Source organism: Octopus sinensis, linkage group LG6 (genome assembly GCF_006345805.1).
Source record: "Octopus sinensis linkage group LG6, ASM634580v1, whole genome shotgun sequence".
NCBI lineage: Eukaryota > Metazoa > Mollusca > Cephalopoda > Octopoda > Octopodidae > Octopus > Octopus sinensis.
The window spans coordinates 48,183,095-48,200,892 of NC_043002.1; the positions used below are offsets into that span (position 1 = coordinate 48,183,095).

Sequence of the window (17,798 nt, forward strand, 5' to 3'; positions counted from 1 at the left end):
TCTGGTGAGATAGTCGAGATGCTTGAACGGAGATGTGTGGATATATGTTGCATGCCAGAAATAAGGTGGAGAGGAGGATCAGCTAGGTTCCTCACACAAGGAACGCAGGTACAAGATTTTCTGGGGGAAACACTGACGGGGTTGGTGGCGTGGGTATACTTATCGCTGAGAAATGGGTAGATAAAGTAATTGAGGTAATCAGAGTATGTGACAGAATACTTAAGATTAGATTAGTGCTTCATCATAGTTTAGCAACCATTATATCAGCCTATGCTCCTCAGTCGGGGCTACCCGATGGACAGAAAGACCGATTCTATGACACTCTACTGCAGACTACCTCGTTGACGAACGACAGAGACCTTATCTTTGTGGCTGGTGACTTCAATGGTCACGTTGGACGACATGCTGGGGGCTTCCATGGCGTACATGGAGGCTATGGCTATGGCTCCTGCAACGAGGAGGGAACCAGGCTGCTGGAGTTCTGCGATGCAAATAATCTTATGATTTGCAACTTCAGGAAACCTACCAGCCACCTAGTCACTTACCAATCGGGCCAACATACCAGCCAAATTGACTACATCCTTACAAGGCAAAGGGAGAGATGGCTGCTTATAAATGCCAAAACCTTCCCAGGTGAAGAATGTACCCCACAACATAGACTGGTAGTTAGTGACTTTAGGATCAGGACTAGGAGGACAACCAGAAGACGACAAATATGGAGAAGAAGGATCTGGAAGCTTAAAGATCCTGCAAATGGACAGAGATTTAGGGACATATACTACTTGAAGCCTCTGACGAAGTAGAAGGGGATAGAGCATCACAGGGGGTAGAAGACAGCTGGACGTTTCTAAGGGACAACCTGCTGAGAGCCACTGACCAGATCTGTGGCTGGTGCAAAGTCCCCTCTCGACCTAGAATAACGTGGTGGTGGAACAATATTGTAGACAGGGCTATTAGAGAAAAGAGACAGGCTTGGAAGGTCTGGAAAAATGGGGGTAGCAGGGGATTGTATCAGACTGCCAAAAGAGAAGCTAGGAGACAGGTTTATTTAGCCAGAGGGGAAGCAGATAAGAAAAAATTTGCCAATGTTCTGCGCCGTGAGGACCAAAGACTGGAGGTGTTTCGTGTTGCAAGACAGTGTGTGAGAGAGAATCGTGATGTGGTAGGAGAGAAGTGTGTTCGCATGGAAGATGGTTCACTTGCGCTAAATGAGGATGCAAAGAGAGAGGTTTGGAGATGCCACTATGAAAGGTTGCTGAATGAAGAAAATGAATGGGATAAAGAGAGTCTGCCGAATGTTGACCCAACAGAGGGACCAGCTATCCGAGTTGATAGTTCCGTGGTAGCTAAGGCAATTAGAAGCATGAAGACAGGGAAAGCCCCAGGCCCATCAGGAATCACTGCAGAGATGCTCAAAATGTCTGGTAGTGTCGGCTATAGCCTAGTCACCCGTATAGTTAATCAGGTGATACACAAAGGGGTCATACCCAATGACTGGTGTAGCAGTATAATAGTCAACTGCTACAAAGGTAAAGGTGATGCCCTAGATACAAATAACTACAGAGGTATCAAGCTGTTGGACCAGGTGATGAAGGTTACGGAGAGGGTCATAGCCCAACTAATTAGAGAGAGAGTTAGTTTAGATGAGATGCAGTTTGGGTTTGTGCCAGGGAAAAGTACTACTGATGCTATATTCCTGGTAAGGCAGCTGCAGGAGAATACCTAGCCAAAGATAAGCCCCTGTACCTGGCTTTTGTTGACATGGAGAAAGCCTTCGACAGGGTCCCCCGATCCCTTATCTGGTGGGCAATGAGGAAACTAGGGATAGATGAATGGTTAGTGAGAGCTGTGCGGGCCATGTACAGGGACCCCGCTAGTAGGGTGAGGGTTGGAAATGTGTACAGTGAAGAATTCCGGGTAGAGGTAGGAGTCCACCAAGGCTCAGTACTCAGCCCCTTCCTATTTATCATAGTCCTCCAGGCAATAACGGAGGAATTCAAGACAGGATGCCCTTGGGAGCTCCTCTATGCTGATGACCTTGCTCTAATTGCTGAGTCGCTATCAGAACTGGAGGAGAAGTTTCAGGTGTGGAAACAAGGATTAGAATCGAAGGGCCTCAGAGTCAATCTAGCTAAAACCAAAGTCGTAATCAGTAGGAAGGTAGACAAATCACAAACACCTTCAGGTAGATGGCCCTGCTCGATCTGTAGAAAAGGTGTAGGTAGAAACTCTATAAGATGCACCCCGTCTCCCCCCCCCACCCACCCCCCCCGCAGCAATGTCAAAGGAAGGCTAACTAGGAAGATGGTTTTTGTATGTGGCAGATGCTCAGGAACAATAAACACTGAAAATGCTCTGAGACCAACTTCCGTCACTTTCCAGGGAGAAAAACTAGAAATAGTTATAGTTTCCGTTACCTAGGTGACCAAGTCAGCAGCGGGGGCGGGTGTGCTGAAAGTGTAACTGCTAGAGTAAGAATAGCTTGGGCAAAGTTCAGAGAGCTCTTACCTCTGCTGGTGACAAAAGGCCTCTCGCACAGAGTGAAGGCAGACTGTATGATGCGTGTGTACGAACAGCCATGCTACATGGCAGTGAAACATGGGCCGTGACTGCTGAGGATATGCGTAAGCTTGCTAGAAATGAAGCCAGTATGCTCCGATGGATGTGTAATGCCGGTACTCACACTCGGCAGAGTGTAAGTACCTGAGAGAAAAGCTGGACCTAAGAAGCATCAGTTGTGGTGTGCAAGAGAGACGTTTGCGCTGGTATGGTCATGTGGCGAGAATAGATGAAGATAGTGTTGTGAAAAAGTGCCACACCCTAGCGGTTGAGGGAACCTGTGGAAGAGGCAGATCCAGGAAAACCTGGGACGAGGTGGTGAAGCACGACCTTCGAACTTTAGGTCTCACTGAGGAAATGACTAGAGACCGAGACCTCTGGAAGTGTGCTGTGGCGCGAGAAGACCCGGCAGGACAAGTGAGTCCATAACCCGTGGCCTTCTACATGGGATGGAGCCAGCCTACGTATGCATACCTTCCCTTCTTGGGACACAAAACTCTACTTGTGAAGACGTGATGAGGCAAGTGAGGATCAGAATCGAAATCGATCAATGGAAATTGCGGATGTGCTACAGTGCCGGTGGCATGTCAAAACTCTGCTTGTGAAGACCCGTTGAGGCAAGTGACGATCAGAATCGAAATCGATCAATGAAATCGATCAATGGAAATTGCAGATGTGTTACCAGTGCCGGTGGCATGTAAGAGAACTTTCCGTTTCGCGACCGTTGCCAGCACCGCCCCGTTCGTGTCCGTTGCCAGCCTCGCCTGGCCCTCGTGCCGGTGGCACATAAAAAGCACCATCCGTTCGTGGCCGTTTGCCAGCTCTGTCTGGCACCAGTGCGGGTGGCACGTAAAAAGCACCCACTACACTCACGGAGTGGTTGGTGTTAGGAAGGGCATCCAGCCGTAGAAACACTGCCAGATTTGACTGGGCCTGATGAAGCCTTCTGGCTTCACAGACCCCAGTAGAACCGTCCAACCCATGCTAGCATGGAAAACGGACGCTAAACGATGATGATGATTTCCATGCTTGCATGAATCAGATGGAATTTGTTGAGGAAAATTTTCTATAGACAGATGTCCTTCCAGTTGCCAACTCCCACCTATTTTTCAGCATGGTAATATTACCCATAGTTAGATATGTTTTCCTTGGAATACTGAAAATGATCAGCACTTTTTTAATGGTAATGCTTGTTTACAACCATCAGGTAATGTCAAGGGTACACACAAATACACACATACATATACATGTGTGCATGTGTGTGTGAGATATATACAAAGAGTATCTTTCAGTTTTTGTTTACCAAATCCTCTCATAAGGCTTTGGTTTTTCTGGAGCTACGGTGGAAAACATCTACCTGAAGTGCCAAGCAGACCACATGGTTGGAAAGCAAGCTTCTTGAAAGTATAACTCATTTTCTTTATATCAGACTGATGGCTTGCCCTTAGATAAGCTTAAAGGGACTAATAAATAGTTTTAGTCTTCATATTAGTAATTTAGAGATTATAGAGGTTAAAACTAACCTGCGAAAAGTACTCTACTTCAACTGTACTTTTAGCAGATTAGTTTAAAAGTACTCTAAGAGCAATCAGTAGAGGTAAATATATTATGGCATCTTATAGGTTCATAAATTTGTGTATATAGATAAACTGTAAACAAATAAAAATTAGCATGTAATAATCTTTTGAACAAAGTAAATGATTAACAAAATAATCAATACCATTTATGAACTGTCGGATATTCTTCCTGATGATTGGCAGAGATAGCTTCCTTGAAAATATAATCCATTTATCCTACAGAGAATGTTATTTACGATGATCCTAATGATAACAAATAATCAATTAAAAACTGAATATGTGAATCTGTGTGAAATTTATGCAAGTGTACATGTATAAATGTATGGAGCAATATATGTGTATATAGAAGTCTTGCTATGCTTGCTACACATACACATAGAGAAGGGAATATGTGTATGTGTGAATGCATGTGTTACACAGCAGTTCTCATCAATCATCTATGTATCTATTTACTTATCAATATGTGTACATGCATCTATGTGTATATGTGTGTGTGTGTGCATACACACACATGTATATGTATATATGTATGTGTCTATCTACATATATAAGCATATATTTTTAGTTAATCTGTCGTTCATAGGCCTTCCTTCTGCCTAGTATTACTAATATTTAATCTAATATGGTTTTTAAGCACCAACTATTTCACTTAGCCTAATAATCTACCAATAGGTTAAATACCCATAAGAACTCCCCCACTTTTTTGTTTTTTCCCTATAACCCTGCCCCTATATGCATACAACTGAATATAAAAAAAATTCTTTTATAGAATTTCTTTTCTATATAATTCTTTTATATATGTGCATGTATGTGTTTATGTTTATCTGTACACATGCATCTATGTGCACAGATATACATGTATTCATATGCATGTTTATCTATATATTCATTTTATTTATCTTCTGCACATATGTGCTCAATTAAAATACATAAGAGCCACTATATACTTGACGTTTTTCCTATTTTTTCCTATTCTCATCAACTGTATTCAAATATGGACCTACATATCCTAATCAATAAAGGTTGATAAGTAAGCACCAACTGATCAAGCATTACAACGGCTTTTTTTTCAAATTTCTATTCACCCTAAAACATAACATATGCATCTCTCACTAATCCAGTAAGAATCATCTATAGAATTTAGCTTCTTATATTAAATTTATTTATTTATTTACTTTCTATTTATTATTTTTATATATACTTTTTATTTTTATCTTTCTATTCATTTATCTGTTTACTCTTTTACTTGATTCAGTCATTTGACTGTGGCCATGTGGATCAATGCCTTTAGTCAAGTAAATCGACCCAAGGACTTATTCTTTGTGAGACAAGTACTTATTCTATCAGTCACTTTTGCCGAACTGCTAAGGTACAGGGACGTAAACACACCAGCATCGGTTGTCAAGTGATGTTGGGGGGACAAACACAGACACACAAACATATACACATATATATACACACACACACACACACACATATATATATACTAGCATTATGACCCGGCGTTGCCGGGTCATAGTGCTAGTGCATGTATATATGTGTACATCTATCTATATATATATACATCTACGCATAAAATACAAAATACAAAGTTATATCTTGATATCGCTAGTGATAACAATACTCAAAATATATAACAGACTGGAATTGTAGGCCCGTCTCTTGCAATTTCGATCAATTGTATCTTATCCTCCCTCTTGTATAGAAGTGTGGCTACAATCCAGCCTACCTCTACTTCTGGGGGAACATTTTTAATTTTTATCTGTGACGTCCTACGTCCCAGATATAAAGGTAAAAATAAAATATTTCCACTTTGCAAGGTTTGAGTCGAGTACTCCCTTGCACACTCCGTTGACTCGAACCTTGCTTCTATTGTGGCGAATTTACCGCCTCTGGTTAGATACTTGAACCCGCACAACCACTCCTGCGCCTACACACAACTAGTCCTGCACCTATATAATTAAGACAACAAAATATTTCGTCATTAAAGTCATTTCGAAATTAACGTGCAAATGTCTGAGCACTCCACAGACACGTGTACCGTTAACGTAGTTATCGTCTTATACACACACAGACTCACTCCCTCCCCCACACAAACGTGTTTGTGTGTACATACACTTATACATCTAAATGTTTTTAATATTTTCTATGAAGCCAGAACAATGCAATTTGTAACAAATAATACAAGTCAATGGCTTGTATTTCAATATTTCAGGGTTGTTTCTTAAGAATAGGTCCTAACACCGCAATGTTGAAATTGAAGGTAAAATTACAAACTATAGACTTGTATTATTTCTTACAGCTTGCACTGATTTGGCTTCATGAAATAATTAAAAACATTTATATATATATATATATATATATATCGCCTATATATATATATAGGATCGCCATGTTGATTCGCTAGCCTCTGCACGCATTTTGTTTTTTCTCTCCTTCTTTCTGTGTTTTTTTTTCTCTGTGTATCTTTCTGTTGAAGAGCGTAGGCTCGAAATATTAAAGACTTGTTTTATTTATATTTCCTGAGCGCCATACTAATACAATTGTTTGTTTGTATTCCACCTGCCTTCGTCTTTTGTTTATTTCCGTAAACCTGCCTTCGTCTTTTGTCTATTTTCATAAAGCTTCCCGTTATATATATATATACATATATATATCAGACAATGCTTCATGAAACTATACTAATCTATGTCTGTGTTTATGAAGATATTTAGCTACTTATCTACCGCTCTCTCTCTCTCTCTCTCTATATATATATATATATGTATATATATATATATATATATATATATATATATAATATATATATATATATATATATGTATATATACACACATATGCATTGTCATGAACTGAAACAACAGTTGGATGTTGATCCGGACCTTTTAGCGAAGGTCATCACTGGTGACGAAAGCAGGTGCTACGGAATTTGCAGATGTGGAAAGAGTGGAAGAAAAAATAAAAGAGAAAAAAAGACAGAGGCGTTAAAAGACATTCACTTCGCTAGAATTCCAGCACTGCTTCGAATTGTGGAAAAACCCACCTGGACCGATGCAATGCTTCAAATAAAGAATACTTTGAAGAACATAAAAGTGTAAACACGTAAAACTAAGTGAATAAAATAACATTGCGAAATTCTGGTTCCTTTTGGGTCCCTCACGTGCATATATGTATGTATCTCTATCTATGTAACGCATAAATACACACACACACACACACACACACACACACACACACATATATATATATATATATATATATATATATATATATATATATATATATATATATGTATGCATGCGTTATCAAGGTAATTTAGAATGGAATTTCAAGTTTCACATAACAGGTTTTTCAACAGTTGAACAAGCCATTAGGCAAAAACCTGATGTTTTGAAAAGTTGCAAGCTAGGAAATCAATTTGATGATATATTTGTCTCTATTTTTATACTTTACTTCCTCCATATGTAAAAAGTTCTGTTGTTATTCTTAAACTTCCTTTAAAATATCAAGCCCAAAACTTACACAGGTTTATATGAAGAAAATTGGTCACACCGAAAATTGGTCACACCGAAAATTGGTCACACACACACACACACATAATGCATGTATACACATACACACATATAAATATACGTTGGCAGTCTGATAATTCTAATACGTTCGACACCCTTGACGTTGCCATTATACTTATGGTCATCTCCATACCTTACCATTTACAATCTCGCCTTCCCTGCCCATATTGTCGTTGGCCGTTTCTTTCAATATATTCTCCTCTTACTCTTAAGATATGTATGTCTATCACTTACTATGGACGCTAGTTTCTATCTATCCTCTTATTCTCTTGACCCTGTCTTTGATTTCTACTGCACTTTTTATACCTCACACCAGTTATAGACCAATGGCTTCCATTAATGATCTATCTTATTCTCTCTCCGACGATGGTATTGTTTGCTACTAGAATCCTCTACCAAGGATCTACCTCATTTTCTTTCCGATGAAGGAATAAAGAGTTCTTAAATAGATAACTACCATTCGTTTGCAGGGAAATGCAATATGTGTGCACCTATTCCTGAAACAGCTGTAAGAGACTATCTGCACACCTCTCATTTTCTTTTGTTTTTATTCTCTCTTGTAACAACTCAGTAGTTATGTTTAAATATATAGATGTAATAATCTGCTCAATGATAAATTGCCAATAGCCACTCATTGCTAGGCAGCTATAACATTACTCTTTTTGCTTTAGTCACAGTTCAATTCGAAATTTTAGGTGGTAAATCAATTGTATGTCATTAGACGGAATATTACCTGAACTCTATAAGCACACACACACACGTACGTACATATGTGTGTGTGCACGCGCACGGCAGTGGACTCTCTTGCCGTAGACGACAGTTGAAGGTTCGGCAACTTCTTACCGAACAACCTGCACAGATGCTTTGTTTATCGTGATCAAATGTAAATCATTTGATCGTACAACTGAATCGATGTTGCCGAAAGTGACAGAGACCCTAACTATCTACCTCTCTCTCTCTCACGTGTATGTGTGTGTTTCATTTAAACCGAGTCCAACGAAAGGGATTTTATTTAGGCCGAATATACTTAGAGACAATTTAATAAGCAAAGTGGGGTGGGTTTACATAGCTATTTTATGCTAAGATCTATATAAGGTGCCACACTTCTCTTGCTAAATGATCTTTGTCGGACTCATTGCTTTAGAAGAAGAACATGCTAACACTCTGCCTTCATGCTTCGAGCTATTTATTTTAAGTGGCCTATCTATGTTACTCTAGGCTACTAGCGTGTGTGCGTGTGTTTATATGTGAGTGTGTAACTATATTAGTTTCCAATTTTGGCACAAGGCCAGCAATTTCGAGGGTGGGGATAATTCGATTGCATCGACTCCAGTGCCCAGCTAATACTTATTTTATCGGCCCCAAATGGATGAAGGGCAAAATCGACCTCGATGGAATTTGAACTTAGATCATAAAGATGGACGAAATGCCGCAAAGCATCTTGCCCGGAGTGCAAACGATTCTGCAAACTCGCCGCCTTGTATGTGTAAATATATTGGATAGAAAAAAAAAACTAAATCAAAATCATTGGTGGCTGGTAGATAAAATTAGTGGGGGTGCTGCTTCAGAAAATTTTTAGCCTTTGTTTTAATATTGTGTAAAAGGAAACAAACATATAAAAAGAAAATTTATTCATAAACTTGATCGGTTCGCGTTTTAGCCACTGCCGGGTGTGTGTTTAATTTGTTTACAGAACATAACCGCAAATACCCACTTAATTTTCAAAATCCATCCCCACTAAATCATAAAATAAAGGAGCTGGGTGTAAATGTATCCTATTTTTCAAATCATGGCAGCAACACCCTGTAGCTGGAAGCAGGATAATAATCTAATCATACACTTGATCAAATCCAAGAATATAAACATGTTTTTAAGCACAACACATGCGGAGTCAACCGGAATACCGGTGTCGGCACTATCGTTCACGCAGTGCCTTCTCTTTCCCTAGCATGAAGCTTCCTATCTCGGACATGTGAGCATGCACACAACAGCCAAACACTGCGTCGCTGGAACTGTGAAGCGCAAAGTTCTATACAAGGATTTTTGTATATTTTTCATAAACTAGGGGATAGCTACTGACATTAAGCTTAAGGATTATATAATGTCCAAGTATAAAGAAAGAAAAAAAATGACTAATTATATTGAATGTTATGGATAATATCGAGTGGAAACCTTTAACACAGAAAAGTTTGATAAAAATTTGAACCGAGTTTTCTCTAGTTACCTTTTACTACATAATTTTTCAGATCTATTTATTATCAAAAACTCTACTTCATTCATGTTTGTAATCTCACAATTTTACGCTCGCAAGATGCTAAGTGTACAAGAAACATACGAACGCAAATATTTGTAGAATCAGAGAGTCAGTGAACAGTTCCAATTATTTGGATTGCTACACACTATCTTCGATTTTGCTCTATTGTTCATAATGAGAAAAATGGACGTTGCCATAATTTTTATCTAGATCTCTAAGGTTGACATAGTATCTGGTATACGAAGAGCCAACAAAATCTAGAGAAGTCTGTTGAGTTACGATCTTCCAGATCATTTAAAAATGCCCAATAATACTTTATTTTTATGGAAAGTAACAAAATCAATGAGCAGAGAAATTTAAAAAATAGTATATGTTAGTATATGTTTTTAAACCGTCAATTATATAGTTACTTCAACTAAATAAATTTCGTGGCTATCTATATAGGTACAGGCATGGCTGTGTGGTTAAGATGCTCACTTTGCAATCAAGTGATTTCGGTTTCTGTCTCATTGCTTGTCACCCTGGATAAGTGTCTTCTACCATAGCTACGGGCTAACCAATGTCTTGCGATCGAATTTTGTAGGCCGAAACTCATGCTCTCTATGTGTATCTTTGTGTCTATATTTGTTCACTACCCACTTCTGACAACCAGTTTGGGTTTGTTAACGTCCCCATAAAAATTCGACAAAATGGACCGATTAGAGACGAAAACACACACTTTTGAAAGCGTTAAGATATGAAAATTTTTGTATACAAAACGACTTCATTTTGATGGATTGAAACAGCTTCTGCCGTTTCTGCTGTTTGATTAATGTAATTCTTAGTCTTGACAGCTCATATCAAAGATACCAGTTGTTATTTTGTTTTATCTAGCTGGCCAATGATCAAAGGTTCTTAAGCTATGGCCATCCCGTCTTTTCTCTGTGTGCAAAGAACCTAGCACAACATTATTCAATGCATCCTTTTCTAAGATGTTGGGGTGGGTGGGACTTGAAGGAGATTTAGTAACTATTGTTAACATGCCTTTAGTCAGTATTCTCTGACTTTGAGGATCGATAAGTAAGAAATGAATGTTTTTCGATTGCATACCTCGGCTCTGTAATACTTTTATTATTCTACACTTCGATTTCATAATGTTTTCATTCAAAACTTTCGTCTTCTGATTTTAAAAAAAAAACTCCTTAAACTTTCTTAACCATGCCTTTGAATTTCATATCTTCTTAATTATATAAAAGTGAATGCATATGAGTTACAAATTATTGGTAACTGTTTTGAATCTAAGTAACTGAAATTTTACACAGCGGCATCTCTTTTCATGGAGATCATACACCGCGTTAATTTTCTCGATAGTTTCTTTAAAATCTGACCAAGGCCGGCTAGTGCGACTAGTTGATAAAGAAATTAAAATGGTCACCAGGGTGACATGAGAGGTCTCACTTAAATGCTTATGTATGCATGGGCTTAATTTCTTAACAGTAATGCTGTCGCAGAACGTAGATGTATTTCTAAACCATATCAGATGTCATGAGTAGAAAATGCTGTTAGATTTTTAAAATTGAAAGCATTGTGCCCCTTTGTTCAATTCCATATATTTAAGGTTTGCTTCTTAACAGAACTACTCTAAGATGTTTTTGTCTCCTTTCAAGCGATTGTAACTTTTGTATAAATTCTTTTTTTTTTAACTAAGCAAGTAGAAGGCTAATATTTGTATTATAGTAAGGATGCAGACGCTTAAGATCAACTCCAACTAGAGTTGGATTTTTAAAGGAATTTGGGCACTGTGATGGAAACAAGATTTTTGAAAACTCGTGCTATGTAGCTTTCGAAAAATATTCCTGATTAATAAATAATATTATATTATTGTATTTTATATTATTTAACTAAATAAATTTTGGTACTTACTCATAGAGTAATGTAAAATTTAACTCGTTAAGATAACAGCTCAAAACTTCAGAGGATAAAATTTCCTGAACTAAGTTTTTTCCCTTAATTTACCATCTTATGAATTCTAGAAATAAAACTTATTTATTCATTCTTTCATTCATACATTGAATGCTAGTAGAATTTAACGAAGGTTTTGTCTTAAATAATTGAATATGATAGAGAAAATCACGAAAACTATGGAATGAAATACTTAGAATGGCATGCACTGTAAAGAATCGACGAAGGAGCCCCTACGAAACTGTTCGACTGGCTATAAACAGCCGTTAAATTCCATCAATTCATACCCTAACACCTTAAAAAAAAAAAGGAAATGTACATCAAATAATGTAATTTTAGATGCTTCTAGAAGAATGGATTGGTTGCAATTGAAATACATTTGATCATTAGTCTACTTAAACGGGTTAAGCTAGGGCTAATCACAATGATAGAACATCCACTGTTAAAATGCTAGCTGGCAGAATCGTTAGCACGCCGGGTAAAAATACTTAACGACATTTCGTCCGAATTTAAATTCTGAGTTCAAATATTGTTGAGGTCGACTTTACCTTCCATCCTTTCGAGATCGATAACATAAGTGCCAGTTAAGTACTGGGGTGAATGTAATCTATTTACCCCCTCCCTCGGACTTGCTGGCCTTTGCCAAAATTGGAAACCAATATTTTCTCCTTCCTTCCTTGTGCATTCTGAGTTTAAGTCTAGCCACGGCTGATTTTGTCTGTGGTCACTCCATATATATAATTTAAATGCCACTATAATTTTAAAATAGAATTTAAATGCCACTATCATTTCAGCATCCTTGACAAACTAACTAGCTATTGCTATAAAAAGGAAAATATGAGTATTATACCAAATTTTGCAACAGGTCTATATATTCAGTTCGATGTGAGACAAGAAACTGTGGTGGAGAGGCGTAAATATTGAAAAACATGTGTAGGAAAAAATAAAGTAAAAAAGAAAAAAAAAAGAGTCGTAAAAAGATTGTCAAAGATGAGGCAGGAACATAGGAAATAAGAGAGAATTAGAAAGAAGTTGAAGAATGAAGACGAAAAAATCTGAAAGTGAGACAGAAAACTATGAGAAAATATAAGGAAAACGCGAAATAGAATGAATGAAAGTAAATATTAATAGAATAGTATAAAATAAGAATAAGAGAGGTATTGTCGGGAGATAGAGAGAAGGGGAAAGAGGACGATACAATATAGAAAAAGAACGGGTGAGAAAGAGGAGAAAAATGAATGAAAATAAAATGATTTTATGTGCAAACACTATACGTCAGATCTATAACAAGATGTGGGACAAGTATAATTCCTAGCGTAATTTACTACATAAATGAAAAAGAAATAATCTCAGCTGAGAATTGGTACGACAAGAGTTTATTTTAAATTAACAGCACCGACTTTAACTTTAAATATATTAATTTGTTATTCAAGGATTTGTAATTAAAAAAAAAAGAAAAATATATATAAAAATATTTACCTTTTGAAACAGCGGTAATATGTTTAAGGTTAGAAAAGGTAATAGGCAGGATCCCAGCAATAAGTTTGTAGGCTTTAGAGTTAGTTTTTAAGAAGAACAGTTTGGTATCTTTTGGTTCCACTTCACTATTGCAGAATTTGGTGCTTCCAAATCCTTTGATTTTGACCATGCTGTCAGAATCTACCATCAGGTTAGGAGGTACTCTATCATCTTCTTTAAAAACTTGTCCCACCAAAACTTCACAGTCGTACATTCCATTCTTTGCAGATCTCTGGTCCATCTTTTCAATTGTGCCACTGATCACTAAATTGGACATATCAATTTTGGTTTTGATATTCACATTGTCTTTGCAAGAATCCGAATCCATTAAACCAGCGACTACACAGTCAAATGATATAATATACAATAGATATAGTAAAAGAACATTCTGAGAGAGAGAACAGAAGAACTTTAACGATATCAACCCCATATTGCCGTTGAAATGATTAAAAATTCCTCCGCTGTTATTAGAAAAGAAATTTGTGTAAACTTACTTTAGAATAACTTCATACATATATTTCTTGTATGGTTCTTCTTTTTTTTTTTTGCTTATACAGTATTAAGGTAACAAACTTTTTCAAAGTTCGTTCCAACTAGCATAACTACTTCTTCTATTCACACGTGTGTATTAAGTTGTGAGAAGAAAGGTAGAATACAACAGGAAAGTGAATGAAATAATCCTGGAGTGATTAACAGAATAAAAAAAAAAGTTACTATTCGTCTATTGTCGCTGTGCAGTCGCGCCAATCTTTTTCTTTCTTTTTCCTTTCACCAAGTATAAAGTAGTCTGGCAGTCAAATCAGCCGACGAATACATAAAACGTTGGAAAAAGTCGACAATCTGTGTCATCGGCCAATTGATAGTCAGCCTAGATTATGTGTTGCCTTCTGTTGTTTAGTAAATATTTTTTCTATTTTTTTATGAACTTGTCTGTCTACCTGTTCACTCCTCCCATAAATGTACCGGAATCACCTCGTCTCTCTATCTTCTATCCTTGCCTTTCCCAAGTTTGCTTCCTTTTCCCCCTCTTTTTCGCAACGTTTAAACTGACACCATCACCTTTACTCTCATCCTCGCTATTAAAATATTTACATTTCTACTCAACTCGCTTGTCTCATTAAATGCCTACGTATGTTTACGGCGTTGATTGCCAACGATAATAATGAGTGTGAGGTAAAATATTCTCACCCATAGTTTTATATAATTACAGTTATCTGTTCGTTCACGCACTTAGCATACAATGACACACACGCACATACCGATACATATCACACAAGCACACACAATTTCTGTTTGCATATATGTACGTATATAGTGTGTGCGTGAACGGGTGTACAGCTATGCGCGTATGTCACTCTCTGTCTCTTTCACACACACACACACACATACACACACATACTGACCGACCCATGCAATTACAAACACATATGTACATTGGTTCACATTCATACATAAATTTCCCCAATTTAATTCGCCCCCCAGTACCCCGCTTCTTCTTGCAACTTCTTGTGCACAGACTTTAATATAATACTCTGTGATCCGCTTCTGTTGTCATCAATTCTCCCTTCACTCCTATTTTCGTCCAAAACTCCTTTATATATTCATAGCCAAACACTAAAAAGGCCATTGTAAAATGTGTAATGTGTAGCCTACAAGTGAGCTATTAACAATGCTTCAGTGTTTTCCAAGTAGCCAAACTATGCTATAATCTTTGGCAAAGCTAATGTAGAAATATATATTTCAAAATTACGTACAGAAGAAACAAGATAAAAATATGTTGATAGCTGAATCAATTTTGAAAGGGTGCGAACAATAGTTTATGAAGGAACATGAGAAATTAAAAAGACTGCATATATGATAGATAAGATAAAATATTTTAAGCATGCATACACACACACACACTCACACACACACACATACATACACACATACATACATACATACATACATACATACATACATACATACATACATACATACATACTTAAAATGTTAGCCGTCATATGACGGATAACTTTGGAAATATACTTTTGCCGCTGTGGGTAACTTATACAATGATTATAACTTAACTTATATCAAATTTCTTGGTTATTATACAATCTGATGAAATTTAAATTATTTGCAAAACAAACGTGTTTAATTACCTTACAGGATAAAGTGGACGGATAGGGTCAGAAACAAATATGCAGACACTATTGCATCCAAATTCAGGAACATTCCTGAAGTTATGGAGAAAGTCGAAACGAGTGGAGATTTTGTTCGGCAGTTTCTTAGGCTGTTCAATGACGTAAAAGAAAGCAGTTTGGTGTAGTGCCAGGTGATAAAAGAATCCCTGGTTTAACAAGGAAGATAAAAATGCTGTTGAGCCAGCAAAGAGTCTTATAAAGTTTAGATTGGAAACAGGTCTCCTTCTTTTTGTTCAGGCAGTACAGTGAGACGTGAAAAATTGCAGGAGAGGTAGTAGAAATATTCAAGGATAAGTCATGGGATGATTCAGGAGTCAGGCAGGACTCTGACTTATTGGCCAATAAAGTATTCTTGCAGATCACCCGCTGACTTCGTAACTAGAAGCTCTCTTCCACATATGCCATTAAGAACTCAGCTGGAATTCTTCTCTCTACAGCGAAGAGCATTCTTGGGAAATGATGAGAACACTTTGTTGATATCCTAAATCTGATCATGATAAAATCTGATGGATACAAGGTACTTCTAGGAGTGATGACTAACCTCGTTGAGGCTGAAGTGATAAGGCCGGTGGAGAGGATGAAATTCGGCCTGAGATTTGAAAAGCCTCAAATAGAGAAGATATTCTCTAGCTGCCTCATGTATGCCAGGTGGCTTGGACCCTTGGAAAGATACTAAAGCAATGGCACTTCGGGGTGACAAGAAAGGAGATAAGAACAAATGCTTTAATTATAGAGGAATTTTCTCGTTGAACCTCCCCAGTAAAGTCTACGCTTGGTGCCTGGGGAAGCGATGTATGGATATTGAGAAGCCCAAGCTAGCTGATAAATAATGTGGCTTCTGTACTGGAAGATATTCCACTCCACGGTAGTCTTCGAGAAATTGTAGGAATATTACCAAGAGGTGTATGCTTGCTTTGTAGGCCTCCAAAAGTTATGTGACCACGTATACCGGGACACGATGTGGAGGGTTTTGTAGTAGTTCGGGATTAATGGGCAACTTTTGGTTCCCGAGAAATCCCTGTGCGAATGCCCAGTTATGTTCAAGTCGAAATCTTTTAGCATGGGTGTTGAACTTTGGCAGGGTATGTATTGTCAACTCTCATTTATATAATTTTTATGAATGTTATCGACATGCGCAGCCATTATGGGAGCGGTGCCATAATCAGTCATTGCAGAATCGGTCGACTGTTATTTGAAGACAGCATGGTGCTATTTTGGCTCACTATGTGTTCTCCAGCAAGCACTGAATGGTATCATTACCAAGTGCTTCAAGGCAGAGACGAGAATTAGTGTTGTGAAGACAGAGACATTGGTTATCCCAAGAAAATTTTCTCAGAGCACTGTGCATGTTTGTGGAGCATCACTAAGACAAGTAGAAGTTTAGGTATCTCGGGGTCGCATTCACGAGTGACGAACGACAGGATGTAGAACTGGACGCTAGAACAGCAAGTACTGGCACAGCAATGCGCCAACACCGGCATTCGATACACAGAAGAGGAGAGGTTAAGAAAAAACATCTAAATTCACTCTCTTCAGTTCGGTTTTTGTGCTTATTCTCACCTATGGTTATGAATATTAGGTAACGACGGACAAAGCATGATCGCGAATACAAGCGGACGAAATGACGTTCCTCCTTAGGATATCAAGGTTAACGGTAGTTACCAGGATATGTAGCTCGGATATCAGAGAGCCTCTCTCCAAACTTCCACTTCTCTGCTTTGAGAGGTCACAGTTCGGTTCTACGGATACGCGATTAGAATGTCACAGGGAAGATTCGCAAGACAGATTCTTCAAGCTAAGCCAACCAGCAGGTAGCCTAACGGGAAATCAAGAGAGAGATGGTTCGAAAATATCCATAGTCTCGGTTGGTCTTCCTTGGGAATCCGGCCGGAAAGTTTAATAACGGCTGCTTCTGATAAGCGGAGATGCCCAAGGACTGTACTCCCACGACTCTTCCAAGAGTAGTGAGAAAAGAGATGAATAGACGCAAATATAATTCAACTTAGCAAATTTCTCAGTTGTATCTTTGCAATAAATATGTTATTATTTCTAACAAAATTTATCGACATAATTGCAGTCTTCCTCCTCAAGAACCTATCTCAGCAAAATTTCGAAATAAAAACGTGTATTATTCAGATTGTTATAAGAAGCATCTAGGGTTATGTCCCCACCTTTCTCTGTGTCTCTCTCT

The 17,798-nt window shown here is 37.9% G+C and overlaps 1 protein-coding gene across 10 annotated transcripts in view; it reads right to left on the reverse strand.

The window, feature by feature from the left end:
• The window catches only part of LOC115213470 (agrin), a 771,489-nt gene extending 756,791 nt beyond the window's left edge, over positions 1-14,698 (reverse strand). For 4 of the 10 annotated variants that reach the window (XM_036503873.1, XM_036503872.1, XM_036503874.1 and 1 more), the window contains exon 1: positions 13,383-14,696. In XM_036503873.1, the coding sequence (XP_036359766.1) occupies positions 13,383-13,851 (469 nt within the window). In that variant the 5' untranslated portion in view covers positions 13,852-14,696. Of the gene's footprint in view, positions 1-13,382 lie in introns of all 10 variants that reach the window. The other 6 variants (XM_029782456.2, XM_029782458.2, XM_036503876.1 and 3 more) reach the window with 4 other exon arrangements.
• Between the last annotated feature and the right edge of the window lie 3,100 nt (positions 14,699-17,798).